This window comes from Nyctereutes procyonoides, unplaced genomic scaffold (genome assembly GCF_905146905.1).
Source record: "Nyctereutes procyonoides isolate TBG_1078 unplaced genomic scaffold, NYPRO_anot_genome, whole genome shotgun sequence".
NCBI classification, from domain to species: Eukaryota; Metazoa; Chordata; class Mammalia; order Carnivora; family Canidae; genus Nyctereutes; species Nyctereutes procyonoides.
Window position 1 is genome coordinate 4,656,957 of NW_026575034.1, and position 18,441 is coordinate 4,675,397.

General features: G+C 40.5%; 1 protein-coding gene across 2 annotated transcripts in view; it reads right to left on the reverse strand.

Moving 5' to 3' along the window:
• Positions 1-18,441, reverse strand: part of LUZP2 (leucine zipper protein 2) — a 467,396-nt gene that overhangs the window by 66,068 nt on the left and 382,887 nt on the right. For both annotated transcript variants that reach the window (XM_055317492.1, XM_055317493.1), the window contains exons 8-9: positions 10,982-11,056; positions 4,243-4,404 (exon numbers count right to left, since the gene is read on the reverse strand). In XM_055317492.1, the coding sequence (XP_055173467.1) occupies positions 4,243-4,404; positions 10,982-11,056 (237 nt within the window). The remainder of the gene's footprint in view (positions 1-4,242; positions 4,405-10,981; positions 11,057-18,441) is intronic.

Genomic DNA, 18,441 nt, shown 5'->3' on the forward strand with positions numbered 1-18,441 from the left:
TCATGACAATGACTCATCTCATGTGCCTTTGGATCCAGGTCTCCTTAGACTTTATCTTTAACCAAAGCTATTTGGAACATGAAATTCCAAACCAAAAAAAAAAAAAGGAAAAGAAAAAGTCTTGATCTACTCCACACCCCTTGAATTTTTTTTTTCTCTTGTTCTCTCTTTAACAGAGAATTTGGCTTCAGTGTCCAAAAGGCCTTGCAATTTCAAATTTGCATCCCCGGTGATGAGCGCAGTCCTGGCATACAGATGGAAAACAGTTCAGCTGGATATTAAGTAAGCACTTATGAGCACTCAATAATATATATTTTCTAATTTCTAAATAAGGAAAAGAGCCAAGAAGGGGGGCACTGTCACAGATTGAATATCTGTATCATCTAAAATTCCTATGTTAAAGCCTTAAGCCCCAATATGATGGTATTAGGAGCTGGGCCTTCTGAAGGTAATGGGATTTTGATTAAGTCATGCTGGTGGGGTTAAGGTTAGGGGATTGGTGCCCTCATAAAAAAAATATAAAGAGAGAGAGATTTCTTTCCACTCATGTCTAAAAAAGATCCTGTGAGCACTTAGCTAGAAGACAGCTGTCCACCACCCAGGAGAGAGCCCTCATCAAGAACTGAATCTGGGGGATCCCTGGGTGGTGCAGCGGTTTGGCGCCTGCCTTTGGCCCAGGGCACGATCCTGGAGACCCGGGATCGAATCCCACGTCGGGCTCCCGGTGCATGGAGCCTGCTTCTCCCTCTGCCTGTGTCTCTGCCTCTCTCTCTCTCTCTCTCTCTCTCTCTCTCAATCTGTGACTATCATAAATTAAAAAAAAAAAAAAAAAAAAAAAACTGAATCTGGGAGCACCTTTATCTTGGGCTTCCCAGCTTCTAGAACTGTGAGAAATGAGTGTCTGTCGTTAAAGTTACCTAGTCTATTTCCATTTTGTCTAAAAGCCTGTACTGACTAAAGCAGAAACACAGCAAGTGTCATTTCAAATGAATTCTGTAGAAACATCATCTGGACACCGAATAGTGTGAGCAAATCAAGGAGCTCGGCCCAATCATCACCTTTAAGGACAGAGGAGTGTAGAGCCATCACTGTATTTGCAGCATCGAGCAAGAACCATGAGGGATAAACACTGCTCTCAGAGCCTTGGCGACAAAGTAAGTCTAACGTGGAGGGTAGGGAAATATTCACTCAAATTAGAGAGAAGCAGACATAACCCCTACGGAGGATATAATGAAGGACGGGAGGCTGGGTGACCCGGCTGAGGGTCCTCAGTGCAAATTTCAGCTGCAGGTTGAAAAGGTCACGTAAGGCTTCCTCCAGAATGAATAAGAGGTAGAGGCGACCAGGAGCGCCTGGGTGGCTCAGTCAGCTAAGTGTCTGATTCTTGATTGTGGCTCAGGTCACGACCTCAGGGTCATGAGACTGAGCCCTACGTAGGGCTCCGCGCTCGGTGTGGAGTTTGCTTGGGATTCTCTCTCTCCCTCTGCCTCCAGCACACACACTGTCTCTCTCAAATAAATAAATGAATCTTCAAGAAAAAGTAGAAGTTACCAATATATAAATTATCTTTAAGTTTTTACCAGGAGGTTCTTGTCATGTTGAACTCCCCCACCTAATGAAATCTGTGGCTTTTAAGTTCCACAGTGAAATATATATAGATTTAATGTACACATGAATAGTGCAAAGGAAGTTTTGTGCAATGGAAGTTTTGACTGCGTTATTCTTCTTTAAAAAAAATTAAATGACATTCTGAGGGGGGGCACGGTATGTGAGTATTTTGTCTTTTTTTTTGCAGATGTGAGTTGAAAATTGCTTACTTGGCTGTGTTTCACAGATTTCAGGAAAAACCATTCAAGAGTTGAACATTTAAGAATGATAGTAGATGAGACCAGTCATAGACCACGGAGAACAGGGGGAGTTATTACTTGTAATGTTCATGTCACAACACCACTCTGGGTAGGCATTTGAGGAAACTGAGGCCCAGGGAGGGTAAGTGACGTGATTCCCCTCACAGCTCGCAGGCAGGCACATCATGTCACCGCAGCTACAATCAGCCAGCTCTGAAGGTGTACCAGTTAAATGTCCTCATTTAATAGTTCCTTTTTTCGTGTACAGAGAGAAAAAAAAAAAGATTCTGTGACCGAGGGTCTCTCTTACGTGGACCCTATATTACATCATATCATTCGGGGTTTTCAGAATGTTATCTGGGTGCCTTAATGGGCTTAAGCGCCAAGTATATATAAAATACAATTTCCACCACTAATGAAAAGATAAAGAATGTGGGCAAAACACAAACACTAGAGAAGCTTTTAATGCTAATCCATAAAACAGAATGCTCTAGAGTACATCAGCTTGGATTTATTGAACTTTTTCTTAAACAATTGGATTTTTCTGTTATTGCTTTTTGAGAAATGAGCAACTCCTAAACCAGGCTCATCTAAATGCTTCCTACCTTTTTTTTTTTTTCTGTGAAAGCCAAGGGAAATAATAAATATTTATTATTTATTTCAATGACAGGACATACATTTATTCATCGTAAATCAGTTAAAGTAACAATCAGTAATTTCCTCCACACATTCGGGTCATAAGGAGCCCAGTTTTAATTGGGCCTAAAAAAACAGATTTTGAGTTGGAGACAAGTATCGTGTGTGCCCATAGAATTACAAAGTGCTTTGCCCAAAGTCAGCAGACTTAATGAGGCTGAACCTTTGCTCTTCCCTTAGACCAACACTAAGGAGGCAGGGTGTGGCTTCCTGGTGGGTGGGTGACACTCTGTGAGAGGCTTGGCACTTTACCAGTGACCAGTTTCAATTTCTTCAGGAGTTTCCTAAACATAACAAATATATTATTATGCAACTTTCTCCCCTGCATTTGGTTGAGCAAACAAACACTTCAGACCTACAGTTTCCAAAGAGGCAGGAAAAAAGTAAAGGAGAAAAATACTGGCCTGCACGGTTTTAGAGACCCTCAGGGTACACAGCAGAAAGAGAGTAAGATGAAATGAAACTATATGTTTTTAAATGATTTTTGACAGAGAAGCAAGAGATTACACGGACTAAATCTGTGCAGTCCGTACATTGATTAGTTACAGATAAAAAAAACATTACATTCCCCCCCCCTCTTGTTTTTGATTCTGAAAATACCATTTCTCTAGACTGCCATTTGTCCACACCCCTTTTAATTCAAGTGTAGGGAATCAGAATAAGCAGCAAGAAAGCCCCAAAGGTACCGCATCACTGGGTAACTGCAGCGGGGGTTCTCAGGTATTTCTGGGCCCACCGCAAAGATTTGCAGGAGTCGGACTGGCATCTGTGACGCTCACTTTAACAGCAGGTGGTCCGCAGGCAAGTGATGAGAGAGTCCGCGCTTTCAAATATACTGCCTAAAACTCAACTTGCTGCAATAACTTTCAGAGTGTCGGGGTTTATTTAAATGTAGAGCCTGTAAATCGAAGGTTCTGAGGACCGAAATGTGAAAGCAACACATGCTCCTTGGCCCAGTCGAAAGTAGGGTGGTGGTGGGAGCTGGAGAGACTCTCGCTTGATTCAGTGGTTCTCAAAAATCTCCTGGGGAGCTTTTAAAACCTGTTGATGTCTAGAGCCCAACCAGAAAGAATTTAATAGGTTTGGGGTGAGTCCTAACTGTCAGGATTTCCTTACAAGGATCCCAAGAGAGTCACAGGGTCAGGAAGGTGTTGAAAACTGTGGCCCTAATTTTTAAAACAAGTATCCACTTTTGTAAGGATGAGTGTTATACTCTAGGAGAAAGTATTTTCCATATGACATCTCTGGTATATACCGGTATGTGGTATAAGATGTTTTCTCTTAATTATAAAATAGTAAGTATCATTATCATGAAAGCATTATGAATAATAATCCCATCAAATGATATATCAAGTATTATGTTATTAAATTATATTATTAAATGATCATAATTATTACGAATAAATCAAAATCATACTGTTAAAATGTTATTTAAAAATGATTTTGAATAATAATGATAATTACTTTTATAATTAGGCAATTCTGGCTAAAACAAACAGCTGGCTCTCTAAAACAAATGTTGTCTTCCAGTGTTTTCCACGTGACCACAGAGACTACAAAGAGTTAGTGTCTTCCGTCTATTTCCTAATCTTTCAATGAATTTGGTTTCCTACTGGGATCCACTCTGATGAGCACATAGAATGAAGTATGACGACAGCACATTACTTGATTATACTTTGAAAGCATGACTAAAGTGTACCTGCATTCTACTTGCATCAGAAATCAGAGGGCCAACTGACCCTGGCGGAACTGGCATCTGAGTTGGATTTGACCTGGTCAGACTCAAAGGGGGAGGTTGATTACGGAACACAGTTGACAGGCAGAGATGGACAGTCTCTTTCATTGCTTTCAGCTGTGAGTCCTGCGGGGGGAAAAAAGAGAGATGACAACTTTTACATGTGGATCCAGTTGTTCTTTTTGATTTGAGTCTCTCTGTCCTCCTTGCCTACACTCACTCATTCCCCATGCTAACGCCGAAGGTCATCGCCTGATTTCTAAACACCGCGACGACACACGGTGTAATGCACACTCAGTCTGTTTTTAGGAGTTACTGTGTCTCATGATACATTTTTTTAGAAGATTTTATTTATTTATTCATGAGAGACACAGAGAGAGGCAGAGACACAGGCAGAGGGAGAAGCAAGCTCCATGCAGGGAGCCCAATGTGAGACTCGATCCCGGGACTCCAGGATCACGCTCTGGGCCGAAGGCAGACGCTTAACTGCTGAGCCACTCAGGGATCCCCCTAAACCTGTCACCTCTCTATTGGTATCAATCTCTCTTATTACAAATCATTCCCCCCAGCAATGTAGGCACCTGTGTTTCTCAGAGTAGTCTGTAGCACCACTCAATTTGCGCACAGATTGGAAAAATACCAATTTTGTTTCTAATAAAACACTTATTTCCTGTGGGCCTTGTTAAGTGGAGGGAATTAATCTGACGTGATCATAAATTCTATTATTTACACCATCTTATATTTGCATAAGATTTCACAATATTTCAAGCTCTCTCACAGGCAAGAAATAACTTTTTGCTTTCTAACATCTGTAGAACTGGTATCTTTATTACTAATTTACTCTGACGCAATGAAAGTTCGAGGTTTCCAGAATTTTTTTCCGGTTTATATCACAAGGCAGACTGAACTACTGTAGACAACCATCTGTATATCCCATCTTCCGGATTCCACTGCTAAAAATATTTTTATATGCTGATAGAGTAAAAAATGATAATAATAATAATAATAATAATAATAATAATAATAAATAATACTAATACAAAGCTGGTACAAATGACAGAGAGATCCCCCAGTGCCAAAATGGAGAGAGACACACAACTTTTAGAAAACCTTATGGTCATTCAGGCATAATAAAGGTCATGGATGTAGGCCCAAATAAGAAAATGCCACATAATCATTCATTTCAAGACATGAGATGTAGCCTTTGGGACAAGAGAGATGAAGAGGTCACTGGGGCCAAAACCCGTGGACAAGCTGGCACATGTGGAGTGTACCCTCGCAGTGGACCCAGGGGTCAGTGAAGCAGCAATGTCTGCTGTCCTCCTGTGGAGGTAGAATTCTTCTACAGTCTTCTTCTACAGTCTATGCCAGGAATACACACCCTCATATAGCATCTGCTCCTATTTCCTATCTCCTGAAGAGTAGCGACCATGACTTAGATCCTTCCCAATGTCTACCTCTGAGCTTTCTACTCTTGTGTGGTATATGATAAGGTTTATCTTTAAGATGAGAAATAATGCTTTTTCTAGAAGAACAGCAAGGTAAGAAATCTGATTGATCTGGGCAAGAGATTAAAAAAATAAACAACAAAAAGCAGCAGTAAGAGCAGCAACTGGGAACACATAAGAAATAGGACCGACATGTATTGCCTTCTCATTCATATTGAGCTGACAAGGTGTCTAGGATGACATAAAAATCTGATAAGATGGGATCCCTGGGTGGCGCAGCGGTTTGGCGCCTGCCTTTGGCCCAGGGCGCGATCCTGGAGACCCGGGATCGAATCCCACATCAGGCTCCCGGTGCATGGAGCCTGCTTCTCCCTCTGCCTGTGTCTCTGCCTCTCTCTCTCTCTGTGACTATCATAAATAAATAAAAAATTAAAAAAAATATAAAAAAAAATCTGATAAGAACTAGGGTGGAGGAATGTTGGTAAGTGGATAGGGCAGGACTAAGCTAAATGATGACCTTTCACTCAAAGTGGACCCTTTTATCTGCTTGCCTGAGCCCCTGAATTCTTGTCTTCATCCAACCCAGTAATTTCAATCTATTATTTGTTTTCTTCATATAATTTGTCTCTAATCTTTTATGTACACGGGCAAGTTGCCTATTTTGTTCAGAACTGTGTATTTAGGGCTTAACGTAATTCCTGATGCAGTAGAAGGGACTCGCCAGAAAGTTCTTTGAATAAATGACATAAACACTTAGGTGAAAATGTTGTTTCTTTATGCCAGGGAAAGAAAGTGACAAACTCTGTCAATGAAAATAAATGAAATAACAGTTCAGATTTCTCTCCCTATGGGTGGTTTGTTATAATCATGGCTAACTCTTCTCTTCTCGCACTACAGCATAGGACATCATGGCACTGGGTCAGGGGAGAAATAGCCCAGGTGGCACAGGACAATTTAGACACGTTTTCTGTCTCACATGTTACAGTGAGACAGAACTCAATGGAAATTGGGTTAATGCGACAGAGTCAGGCAAGTTTGGGCCCAGACCCAAAGTTAACGTGGCTTTGAAGTGTAGACGTTCAATCATCTCAGATCATGCAGGAAGCAACGATGGCTATTTTATTCCCTGCAGTCATATCTTGGCTCCTCTAAAAACACTATGCATGTATCTGTAACAGGTTTACAGTCTATGTTTCCATGATGAACACATTTCTGAGTAATGGCTGAACTTGGATGTGAAAATAAAGAATGAACCGCATCAGCTTAATTTGCTTAGAACATCGATTTTCAGTAAATGCTGTTCAGGGAAGACAAACTTTCCAATGGAACAATACGCAAGAATGTGCACATACGCTACTATATTTTTAATCATCTGAACTTGGTGCGATCATCTCATCTGTTCCACTGGTGTCCTGGCATGGTCAGGACCGTCCCAGATGCCAGAGTCAACATCCCACAGACATACCCTCCAGCGCCTCACCTTTCATGGCCGTGGTCATTAGCTATCTCTGCTCTTGTGTTTCAATTGATGCTTAAGTGTCTTGGCCCCTGATTTTATTTCTTTTTTGGACCACGAGCATACAACTTGGCCTCCTACCTTAGGTTCCACCTCTGTTCCTTGATCTCATCGTAGATTTTTTCCTGCCAGAGATTACACACTGCTGCGAGCCACCCTGCCCTAATTTGCTCCGCTTTCCACCACAAAAACAGCTTTCAGTTAGTTCCTCTGACTCAACAGAGCCTGTCACTGACGCTGCTCAGGTTCGAGATGACCCAGTTCCCTAAGCAGGACTCAGACAATGAGGTTGCACCACGACATCATTATGTTTCCATTTCTACTGCTAGCTGTGGTCTGGTTTGAAATCACAGGTTACTGCTCACTTGGAAGTTCACTGTAACAAGATGTCACCTAATGAAATACGATACAAACTGTACAGAGTACACTTTGTCCAAGATCTTACAACCTATTCCCTCCTAGGGTCAGTCTCGTTTTTGCCCTGCCTTTCTCCTCCTTGCCTCAAACCCCGTTTCTCACTTGCTTTGCCACAGAGTAGTAAGATGCAAACTTTTTAAGGAAGAACCTGAGTACCTCAACCTCTTTTTACTTATAGACCATCAAAGATTCCCAATGTATTTGCTTCTTAGAGCCTTCACACTTGCTGTTTCCTGTGCCTATGAGCCCCTTTTCCAAATATCTATTAGAAAACTTCCACTTAGGGGGCATCTGGGTAGCTCAATCGGTTGAGTGAATCTTGCTTTTAGCTCAGGTCATAATCTCACACATCATGACATTGAGCCCCACGTGGGGCTCCACACTCAGCTGGGAGTCTGCTTGAAGATTCTCTCCCTCTGCCGCTCCCCTCACTGGCTCTCTCTCTCTAAAGTAAATAAATTAATCATTAGAAAAGTAAATAAAATACTAATGCTTGTGCTATATAATACGCAAAGTTTAAAAGGAATTACTGAGTACATATATGATCTTAACATCGGTCGAAGATTTAGAAGGTAATTGTTCATGTGTCTGTAGGCAAGTATTTTTCTCAGAAAATGCACTTTTTTTCTGGGAACAATGGGATACACCTTGCAAAGACAACTGTGCCCCTTCTTTCTCGTCTCCTAACAGATAAAAATTCACAAGATATTATTCCCCCTCCTCTTAATTCATTTCCATGAAGATGTGAGGTCCTCAGAGAGATCTGGGTATGGTATTAACTGCTGGCTTGGAAAGACCACAAAGAGCTGTGAATCCCAAGGCTTTTCCCCTAAGGGCTGTGAATCCCAGGGCTTTTCCCCTAACTTTTACTTTGGCCACGAAAGCAGCTCTATGAATCTTGTATGGTCACTTTGACATTTTTGATTCTCTATCTAGGTAGGTGCTAGGTCCCTTGTATGTAGAATAAATAGCAAGTTCATTGAGTTATGAAGTTAGATCTTCATTTACCTACTTAATCAATAGCTGCTTATGACGCTCAACCTCTGTGTCGGACACACGTGGCAAAGCCAGTTCTTGTTCTTTTACTACTTAGTCCTGGGAATGTGTAGGTTACCTCACACTCTGTCATCTTTTTCTCTTTTTTTTAATGATTTTACTTATTTATTTGTCTTTTAAGAGAGTATGCACACAGGAGCAAGGAGAGGAGCAGAGGGAGAGAGAGGGGGAAAGGATCTCAAGCCTACTGCCCCCAGAGCTGGATCCCACGACCCTGAGATCATGACCTGAGCTGAAACCCAGAGTCAGATGCTGAACTGACTGGGCCTCCCAGGTGCCCCCAACACGTGTCATCTTTAATATGGATGTAAATCATGCATGCTTTCCTGAGCAAAATTTTGTGATGGTCAGATTCAATAGACAAAAAAAAAAAAAAAAAAAGTTTTTTTTTTTAATATGAAAGTTTGAGAGAGAGTTTTCCACGCTATAAAGCTGTTTTTACATTCCAGTAGCTGAGGCTTCCTATAATTCATAACATATTGCCAAATAAATAATTGATTGTTTGGAAAACCAAGGTTGATTCTTAGATCTTCGGATTATTTTTGTTTATGTTGTGATAGTAAACTGAAACCTCTTTTATTAAATATGTCATGAGAGCCAAGTTGGAGCGCGAAGATGTTTTTGTGATATTTATGAAGTATTTAAGGTTATTTGGAGCTAGCTAGGCACCTGAAGAGAGTAAAAAATCTCATATAAAGATGATGGAGAGAGGTAGTGAGCAATTTCATGAAAGTGTAGTTTTTCTCCATTTTGAAGTGAGCTACTATTTCTACCTGCCTTTATGACCACAGCTTATGAGCCTCATACATATGGTACAAGGGATTTGTTGAAACCGACCTCTAGTAAAATGAAATGCTTTTATAGTTTACTGTAGCAAAAGGAATGACAAGATCTGGAAGGCTAAAGAGAAAAATGGTTAACACAAACAGGCAGTCTCTCCAATCTCAGTCATTGACATTAATAATTACTACGCTTACTGAGGGTTTTCCATGTGCCAAGACTTCTTAGTCCTTTGTTGGATGCATATAGTCTTCTCACCACCCTTATAAAGTAAGCTTTATTATTATTAATTGTTATTATTATTCCATTTGCAGTGATGCATAATGAGTCTGAGGAATTCGAACATGGCCATTCGGTGGAATAGTTGCGACTGAAGAAAGGCAGGCTGTTCCTTTGGTATAGATTTTCCATTCTTCTGATTGAGAAAATGTGCTGTTTGTCTTCTCAAGTCTGAAATACTATGACCGAGTTCTCAGAGTTTCCTGTATTAATATGTGCTAGACATATATTCTCAGTATTACAGATTACACTGGATATTTAATAAATGGGCATGAGTAAACAAAGAGATTATTTTAAAATCATCCTCCCCTTTTGTTTGTTTTGAGTGAACTAAAGAATAAAGAAATGTTTATTTCCTAAAACTTCATAAAGTTGATTTAAAAATGAAAAAAAAAATGAGAGACGTTTAGAGATTTTGTCAAAGTCCAGCATAACAGTAATTCTGAATTGTATAATCAATTTCGTCCTATTTCCCTTTCCATATGCCAATTGCCTGTTCTCCATGTGTGTTTCATATGAAGAACACTGAAAGGAAACGGTCAACATCAAGTGGGAATTGTGGTTTATCCTGAGCATGCACATTTGTAACACAATGGGTGATTAATAAAACCAAATGAAATAAAGGAGATAAAAAGCATTTAAGAAAATTTTTTTGGAATTAGGGGTGATGGTAGCACAACTTTGTCAACTTTAAAAATGTGACTTCTATGGTATGTGAATTATATTTAAGAAAAGCTGTTACAAAGATGGATGGTCACTCCCTCTTGCATTATTTTTATATGAACAAAGTTGGTTAGAAGTGCTACTTTCTTTAATGATTCTACCTCCAGAACTCTGATTTAAGATTTCCAAAATAAAAAGTGTCAATGACTACTTCCATGTGTTCCATGACTCATTCATGCAGGGTTCATCTGGCATCTTTGCTGGCCCTTACAGCGTGTTTACTCATGGTGTTACAGAATACATGTACCCGTAAGGTGGAAAATGAAAAGTGATGAACTCACAAGGCTGAACCTTGAGTCAATTTACGATAGCAGCAAAAAGGAGGAAAGATTTGGGTTCCACATTTTTTGAACTCACGAATTCTATAACCCATCTTCCAGGTACAGCATCCGGAACTGCATTGATAAATCAGGTGAAGCAATGGGTCTACCCTAGCTTTGTCTGCTAAAACTGAAGCTATGAGGACTCATAGATGTAAACTTACCCGGTCAAGAGCTGCTTTCTCCAGCTCATTTTTGGCCACAGCTAATTTCCGTTCCAATTCAGTAAGTTGTTGTGCCTGTAAAATGAAAGGGAGACAAACCTTCTTAGTGAATTCTATAATGCTCCTTTTCACTTTAAGCATCTTTCATTCATTGCCAAGAATAAAAAAAAAAATACTTTGTGAAGTCTATTTAGAATTCAGGTTAAAAATACTGTATAACCTTTGATTAAGCTTCAGAAAATGGTGCATTCTGGATTAATTAATATGTACTACATTCTTCACTGGACCAAAATATCTAGTTGCAAAGTTCCAGCTCAAGGCCCTGAATATACTTTGACTTCTTATGTCAGCCATGTTTCCAGTTGTTCTATACTGTATTAGATTTCCCTAAAATTCATATATTGAAGGCCTAACGAATCCCCTGCCGATATGTGGTTGTATTTGGAGACAGGGCCTTTAGGGAGGTAATTAGGTGTGGGGCCCTAATCCCATATGACTCATGTCTTGATAAGAAGAGGCACCAGAAATCTCTCTCTCTCTCCATGTTCACACAGAGTAAAGCCAATGTGAGGACTCAAGTGGCACCATCTGCAAGCGAGGAAGATCCCTCATGAGAAACCACATCTACCAGCACCTTAATCTCAGATTTCTTGCCCTTAGAATGGTGAGAAAATAAATTTCTGTTGTTTGAGTCACCCAGTCTGTGGCTTATACTATGGCAGTCTGAACAGACTAGTGTAATAGCGTTCATTCTTTTTATTATTGAGGTTTAATCCAACACACATCTCTATCCTACTATATCCCAGTACCTTTGCAAATGCCATAACTGTTCTGTTAAAAAAGAGCAATGGCTTCAGATTTGGAAGATGTATTTATATCTAGAAGATGCTCAGCAGACTCATAAAGGACTTGCAGAAGAACCTGCCTCCTCTCAGGTTTCAGAACTTCTCTATACCCTTGGCCTTTCCCTGTCTCCTACATTTAGCCAATGAAAATAATCTCAAACTGTAAAGAATGGAAGATCTTCCTCATGGTCTTGTTGGAGAAGGTGACTGAATTCATCAGTGAAGGTTGACAGCAGAAGGCTTATCACTTAATAGCTACCTAATCCATGTATATAAAATATATCATATGTGTATTTATAAATGTATATGCTTAAAAATAAAATTTTGAACTAAAAAAACAGAGAAAGTGGACTTCCAATATGAAGGTATCCATAAGTGGAAGAAAACCAACAAGCTCTGAGCCCTAGGCCCCCACCTGTATTCACCTCGGCCCTGTTTGTCTCTATCTTTCCTATATTCCCACCGCCGAACCCCATACTGTGAAGACCTTGGGGCCACAGGCCTCAGTCTCACATCCCTAACCCTTTACTAATGCCATCCTACCCGCTGTGCATTGCTGCTGCGTTGGGGCCATCGACCTTCCTCAACCACTGAGCACTCAAGACTCACACCGGGACTGTCCCTGGCTACCACTGGCCCTGCCTAAGCCAGCTTCTGTCCACAGGACTGAGCCTCAATGGATGGAAGGAGAAGGATGTCTCTTCTATCTCTCGCTGTGTCCTCAGCCAAGGATAGGAGTTAGGGACAATGGAGAGGGGTAGTGGGCCAATCCACACTCCCACTTGTTATGCGCTAGGTCCTCAGAAGTTGGGGAAAGGGAGTGAGCTTGTCTGTACTAGCCTCAGTCTACATTCTAGTGACCATCTGAAGGAACCTCCATGCTGCCCAGCAGGTCCTCATGTCTCGCTCCACCCCCGCCCCCAGGTTCTCATGCTATTTTCTTTCTCAGGTCCTCTCTGGTGGGCAGCCACTCTCCTCAAGATGCCACCATCAGTTCCCTGCAGTCCATAGGGGTCTGCATAGGGATAGGACCTCCTGCCTTGGCCTGTTTTCCTCCCCGGGAGGATTTCCCCAAATCCTGTCATTCATCCTAGAGGATCCCTACTAAAGAATGACCCAGATTGTTCAGTAATATAGCAATCAGGGGACTTGTATTAGGGCAGATAGAATGAATTCCAACAGAAATAAAAAATATACCTTTGAAAGCTATTCCAGATTGAATCTGGTAAAATCTAGCCGAGAGATCTTGGAAGACAGAAGTTTATAAGAAGAATAAGGAAAATAATCAAAGGAATTGTAGATACTGACATATATTATCATATGTTGGTGTTAGTTTTGGAAGGATGAGCTACCGGATTCATATATAGTAGCTATAAAATTTCATTAAATAATAATAGTTCTATGGATGTGAATCTATCAGAAGACACATAAAAGAAGATTTTACTATATAGTAAATTTTATTTATATTTTTAAAAATATTTTATTTATTTGTTCATAAGAGACACAGAGACACAGGCAGAGGGAGAAGCAGACTCCCTGTGGTGAGCCCAATGCAGGACTCAATCCCTGGACCCTGGACTGAGCCACCCAGGTGTCCCCCAAATTTTATTTGTTTTAAGTCAAGTTGATTTGTTTTCTTTTTTTTTTTTTTAAGATTTTATTTATTTGAGAGAGATACACACAGAGAGAGATAGTGTGAGAGAGCACAAGTTGGGAGGAGAGAGAGAAGCAGACTCCCCGCTGAGGAGGAAGCCAGATGTAGGACTCAATCCCAGGACCCTGGAATCATGACCTGACCTAAGGCAGATGCCCAACCCACTGAGCCATCCAGGTGCCCCTACTTGTTTTCTCAATTTAACTCCAGTAAAGTAAAAGATAGGGCGACTTATGAGGAGCTAGTCATGATTCTGAGCAGCTTTCATTCACATTTAATCACTGAACAAGTATCTATGAAAGGATTGATTCTTCTCAGGCCAGGAAACATCATCTGTGTCCGCAGGTTGAAAACATACATGAGTGGCAAGCATGTAAAGTGAACATCACATTATGAAATTCTTTTTTTTAATTAATTAATTTTTTGAATTTAAATTCAATTTGCCAACATATAGTATGACACCCAGTGCTCATCCCATCAGTGCCCATCACCCAGCTAATCCATCTGCTGACCTACCTCCCCTTCCTCAACCCTTTGTTTCCCAGAGTTAAGAGGCTCTCATGGTTAGTCTCCCTCTCTAATATTTCCCACTCAGTTCCCCTCCTTTCCCTCATAAGCCCTTTCACTATTTCTTCTATTCCATATATGGGTGAGACCATATGTAAAATTCTAACTGCTAAACATTAAGTGTGTCACCTGAGAAGTCAGGGTGCCTTCTTCCTTAAGAAAAGTAACGGCAAAACACTATGACATTTAATTTTCATACATGTACATTTTCTCATTTGAGCTTTCTAGTTAGAAGCTAGAGTCCCTATCATAAGTCTTAATTTACTTAAAAAAAATGTTGCTTCAGAGTTTCAGGTTTTTACAGATCACAAAACACTGGAGGCTGGTTTGGCTGCACCATCCAGTCTTGCTTCTGGATCTGTTCCTTGCTGTTTTCCTCAAGAATTTAACTTAAATTGGGCTGGATTATAAAGGAAGACATTAGTGCTGTATATCACACAAAAAAGTGTCTTTTCTCCCCTCTTCTAAGAAACACGAATCTATAGCCACGGTGAATGCTATCAAAAATCTCAGCTATTTCATCTTCTGATGGGAGCATAAGAAAAGGAAGCACCACAGGCATGTCAGCACAATGTACCCCCCACCCCAAGTGTTTCCTGGCACGGCCTCCTGCCTGGAAAGACTACACTGACCCATGTAGGGCCAGATCAGGGAAGTATGTATATAGACTCTGAGTAGGGAATTCAGAACAGAGCGTCCTCCTAATGTTCTGGCCCCTGCAAAGTTTTAATAAAGAGCTTAAATAAGACTACTGTGATTCCTTTATAGGGGACATAGGTCGGTAAAGGACTATAATAGCTGAGTCTTTTAGGGTCAGGGAAGAAATGGCCCAGCCCACATTGCAGTAAGTTTGAAGGTGGCATCAGCAAAACAAGGAGAGAAGGTTTCAGAAGCCCTAGCAATGGCTCCGCTGCTTTATTATTGATAAGATGCAATTGCTCTACAACCAATAAAAACACGCAGGTGTGTTCCAGCAAATAATGGGCAGCAAGTATAAGAGACGTCCCATTAGAGTGTGAGGTGAGCATATTAGAAATTCTTCATTTTAATTCCAGATGTTAACATCGTAAAATAAGTGCTATTATAAAATATTCTGTAATCTACGATTTTTATACTAAAATATCCCTATATAAAATATTAGAACTTATATGTATGCATTTTCTAAATATCGTCTATGTTATTTATGCTTATAACATACACGATATGATAGTATAAAAATAATATAACAATGATGATAACGGACCTGAACTCTTTCTCTCTGTATTCATTCCACATAACTCTATCTGGGACAGAGCATTGTTTCTATGCTCTTAAAATGAGAAACTGAGATACAGATTTATAAAATACCTTGCTCAAGATCACACAGCTGGGCAATGACAGATCTGGAATTCAAATTTAGGCAGTTTGCATCCATAGCTGGTCCTCACCACTAAAGATATGAATGTATATAATCTATTTACAACCAACAAATACATATATGTTAAATGACATGTGCTCAAAATTTACTGATGACCTTTAGACTTAAAGTGTTTGGAATTGACTCAGACCCTTGGAGAAATTTTGCATGTTTAAGACCTTTCATCCATCAAGGATAATAGAGTCCTAAGAGAAATGCTCTCAAGTACTCGGTAGGATATACTTGGTAGTTGGTGAAAGGATAATGATAGGACTGGACTTTTTATGTATGATTCAATGCATCTATTAGTACATATGACACACATGTTCCCTGCTCAGCAGCACCAACCTAGAAGATGTGGATAATAGTCAAGAGATATAATATAGACAACCACACCGCCATCACCATCGTCTCTACATTCCACTTTACCACAGAGTTAGGAGGCAGGCGATCAACAATTCCTATTTGTTTCTACTCACCCTCAAAAAAGTAGGAAGTTGTGATACCAAGATTATCTTTGGCCATTTGATTCTTTGATTCAATATCTTCTCGTTTCAACATTAATAAGTTGGCAGTGACACTGACAGACGTGGAACTGATTGACTATTACACGTAACAGGGACCAAATCTGAACCTCAAATTATACAGGCACAGAGCTTAGCATAATATCTGGTAACAAGTGCTATTAAAACTTTTAATATATCAAGGTTATATGTTAAACCTTGAAGAGCTGGCATATATAATTTCCCTCAAAATTCAAGGTTTTATAAGTATCCTATTGCCATCATGTGTATATGCATGCAGCACTCATGGCCATTTAAAGAAAATCTATCCCGATCAGTTTGTCATTGTGTCCTTGATGTGGGTTCCCTTTCTCTCCTCAAGAACATCTACACTTTGGAGGAAAGTGGCTCACACCCTTTGTCAGTAGTGCATTTTAGGAGAGATTATCTCAACACTGAGCTCCAGTGGCGGGGATGTGATCCCTTACATCTGGAATGAAAGTGGTCTCTCTTCTTCATCTGAGTGAACAGATAGTATGTTTGTTTGTTTTTTTTTTTTTTCCTTTCTCTTGATAGTGTAATATGAGGGTGTTTAAGTCTCGGTTATAACAGCCTTATCTCTAGAATAAAAGAGAACGTCCCGAGGCTAAAACTGTACTAGAGAAAAAAGTAGAGCATAGAAAATAGCAAATAAATATATTACAGGATCTGGTGACTTTGAAAACTTTGCCATCGTACCGGTAACACCTGAAATCAAAGGAACCTTGCATTTTCACTACTGTGAGTACTTATGATTCACGTTCATTAATTAAAGTCTCGTTAGATATTTATATTTTCTGTCATTTGAAAAGAAAAGATTCCAACCTTTTGCTTATAGTAACTGGTATTGGCCAAGTCCTTCTCCAGAAACAGTCATGAGCTAATTAGGTCAGGCGGTGAACCACAGATTATGGAAAACTTGCTAGGTGAGACCTGTCACTGGACCAGCTTTCTGCCTGAGGGCCATTTACTGACCCAGCTGCAAGGGCTGGACCCCAGCATATCACTGCAGTTGCCCTGAGCTGTGGAGGCAGAGATCAGAGTTTGGGGCAGATTGAATGCCTGGAGTAGAAGAGGGAAGGAGAAAAGAGGGAGAGGGGCACGGGCAAGGGCAGGGGTTCCAAAAGTCAGTTTGTGGGGATGTTCCTGCAAATACTTGGCTGAGACTCGGGCTGGACATAGGTAGGACAATGTATTACACGAGGCAAATCTCAAAGCAACTGTTAAGCGGCTGAGAGCAGAACAGACACGGGAGGTTGAGCACTGCAGAAGGACATTAGCATTCTAGAAGCATCCATAAGCCTTATTAACACCACAGGCAACAAAGTAACAGCCTTTAGATGAATAGCCATGCGGGAGAGCGGTGGTTGGCAAATCACAGCCCAAAGGCCAAATCTGGCCCACTGCCTGTTTCTGTAAATAAAATTTTATTGGAGCACAGCCACCTTTATTTATGTAGTGTCCAGCTACATTTGTGTTACCGTAGTGGAATTGGGGAGCTGCGAGAGAGACCGTATAGCTTCCGAAGACTAAGGTATTAATCATGTGATCATTTATCGAAAATGTTTGCTGAGTCCTGAGCTACGATAAAGTCTACTTTGAGCCGACCTCAAGAACGTCTACATCAAAACCTAGGTTAAGATTCTGGAAGGCTGAGGAGGGGACAGATTTTTGGAGGTTTGACTCAGTCAAGTGAGAGGTACTGGATACCATCTTGGAGCGCTGACAAAGGGGGATGCCACCTCTACCTCGAGGTGGACACCAGCATTTTAACTGCATTATTGGACACAAACTAACAATCTGCAAAAGAATGTAAAATTCAGAATCTCTCTGACATGTAAGTGACAGTCTCCAGCACAAAATAAAATCTTACTAGGTATTCAGAGAAATGAAATATATGACCCAAAGTCAAACGAAAGAGTAGGGGATGGTAGCCAATGAGTCTAAGGAAGCTTTCGGCAGAAAACTACCCCTTTCAAGTGCATTTTTATGCTAGATGAATTTCATAGAGAATGTACTCTATCATTCATTTTACTGGAAAAAGAACTTGAGTATATAATGGCACTTGCATATGCACCTAGAACTGATAGCAAAGAAAAAAGGGGGAAAAGACGTAGGCTTAGGAGGGAGACGGAGTTTCCCCCCATCCACTATTTACCATTACAGATTAGATGGTAGCTGCAGGCAAATCGTCTTTAATGCCCAAACATTTCCTTACAGACTTTTGTTCCTTATATTGGTCTTTGGAATCGTGACAGCACTTTCTAGCTGCTTCCCTGGCACCCTCCTCAGCTTTTTGGATCTCAGCTAATGAATCTTAGACCCTAAGCCATACATCCAGAAACTGAAAAAGGATTCTGTACAATGTCTGGAGGTTTTATTCACCATGGCTATCACTGAAAATAAAGTCACCTTGGCCTTCATGAAAGATGGCTATCACATGATGCCTCTTCCCA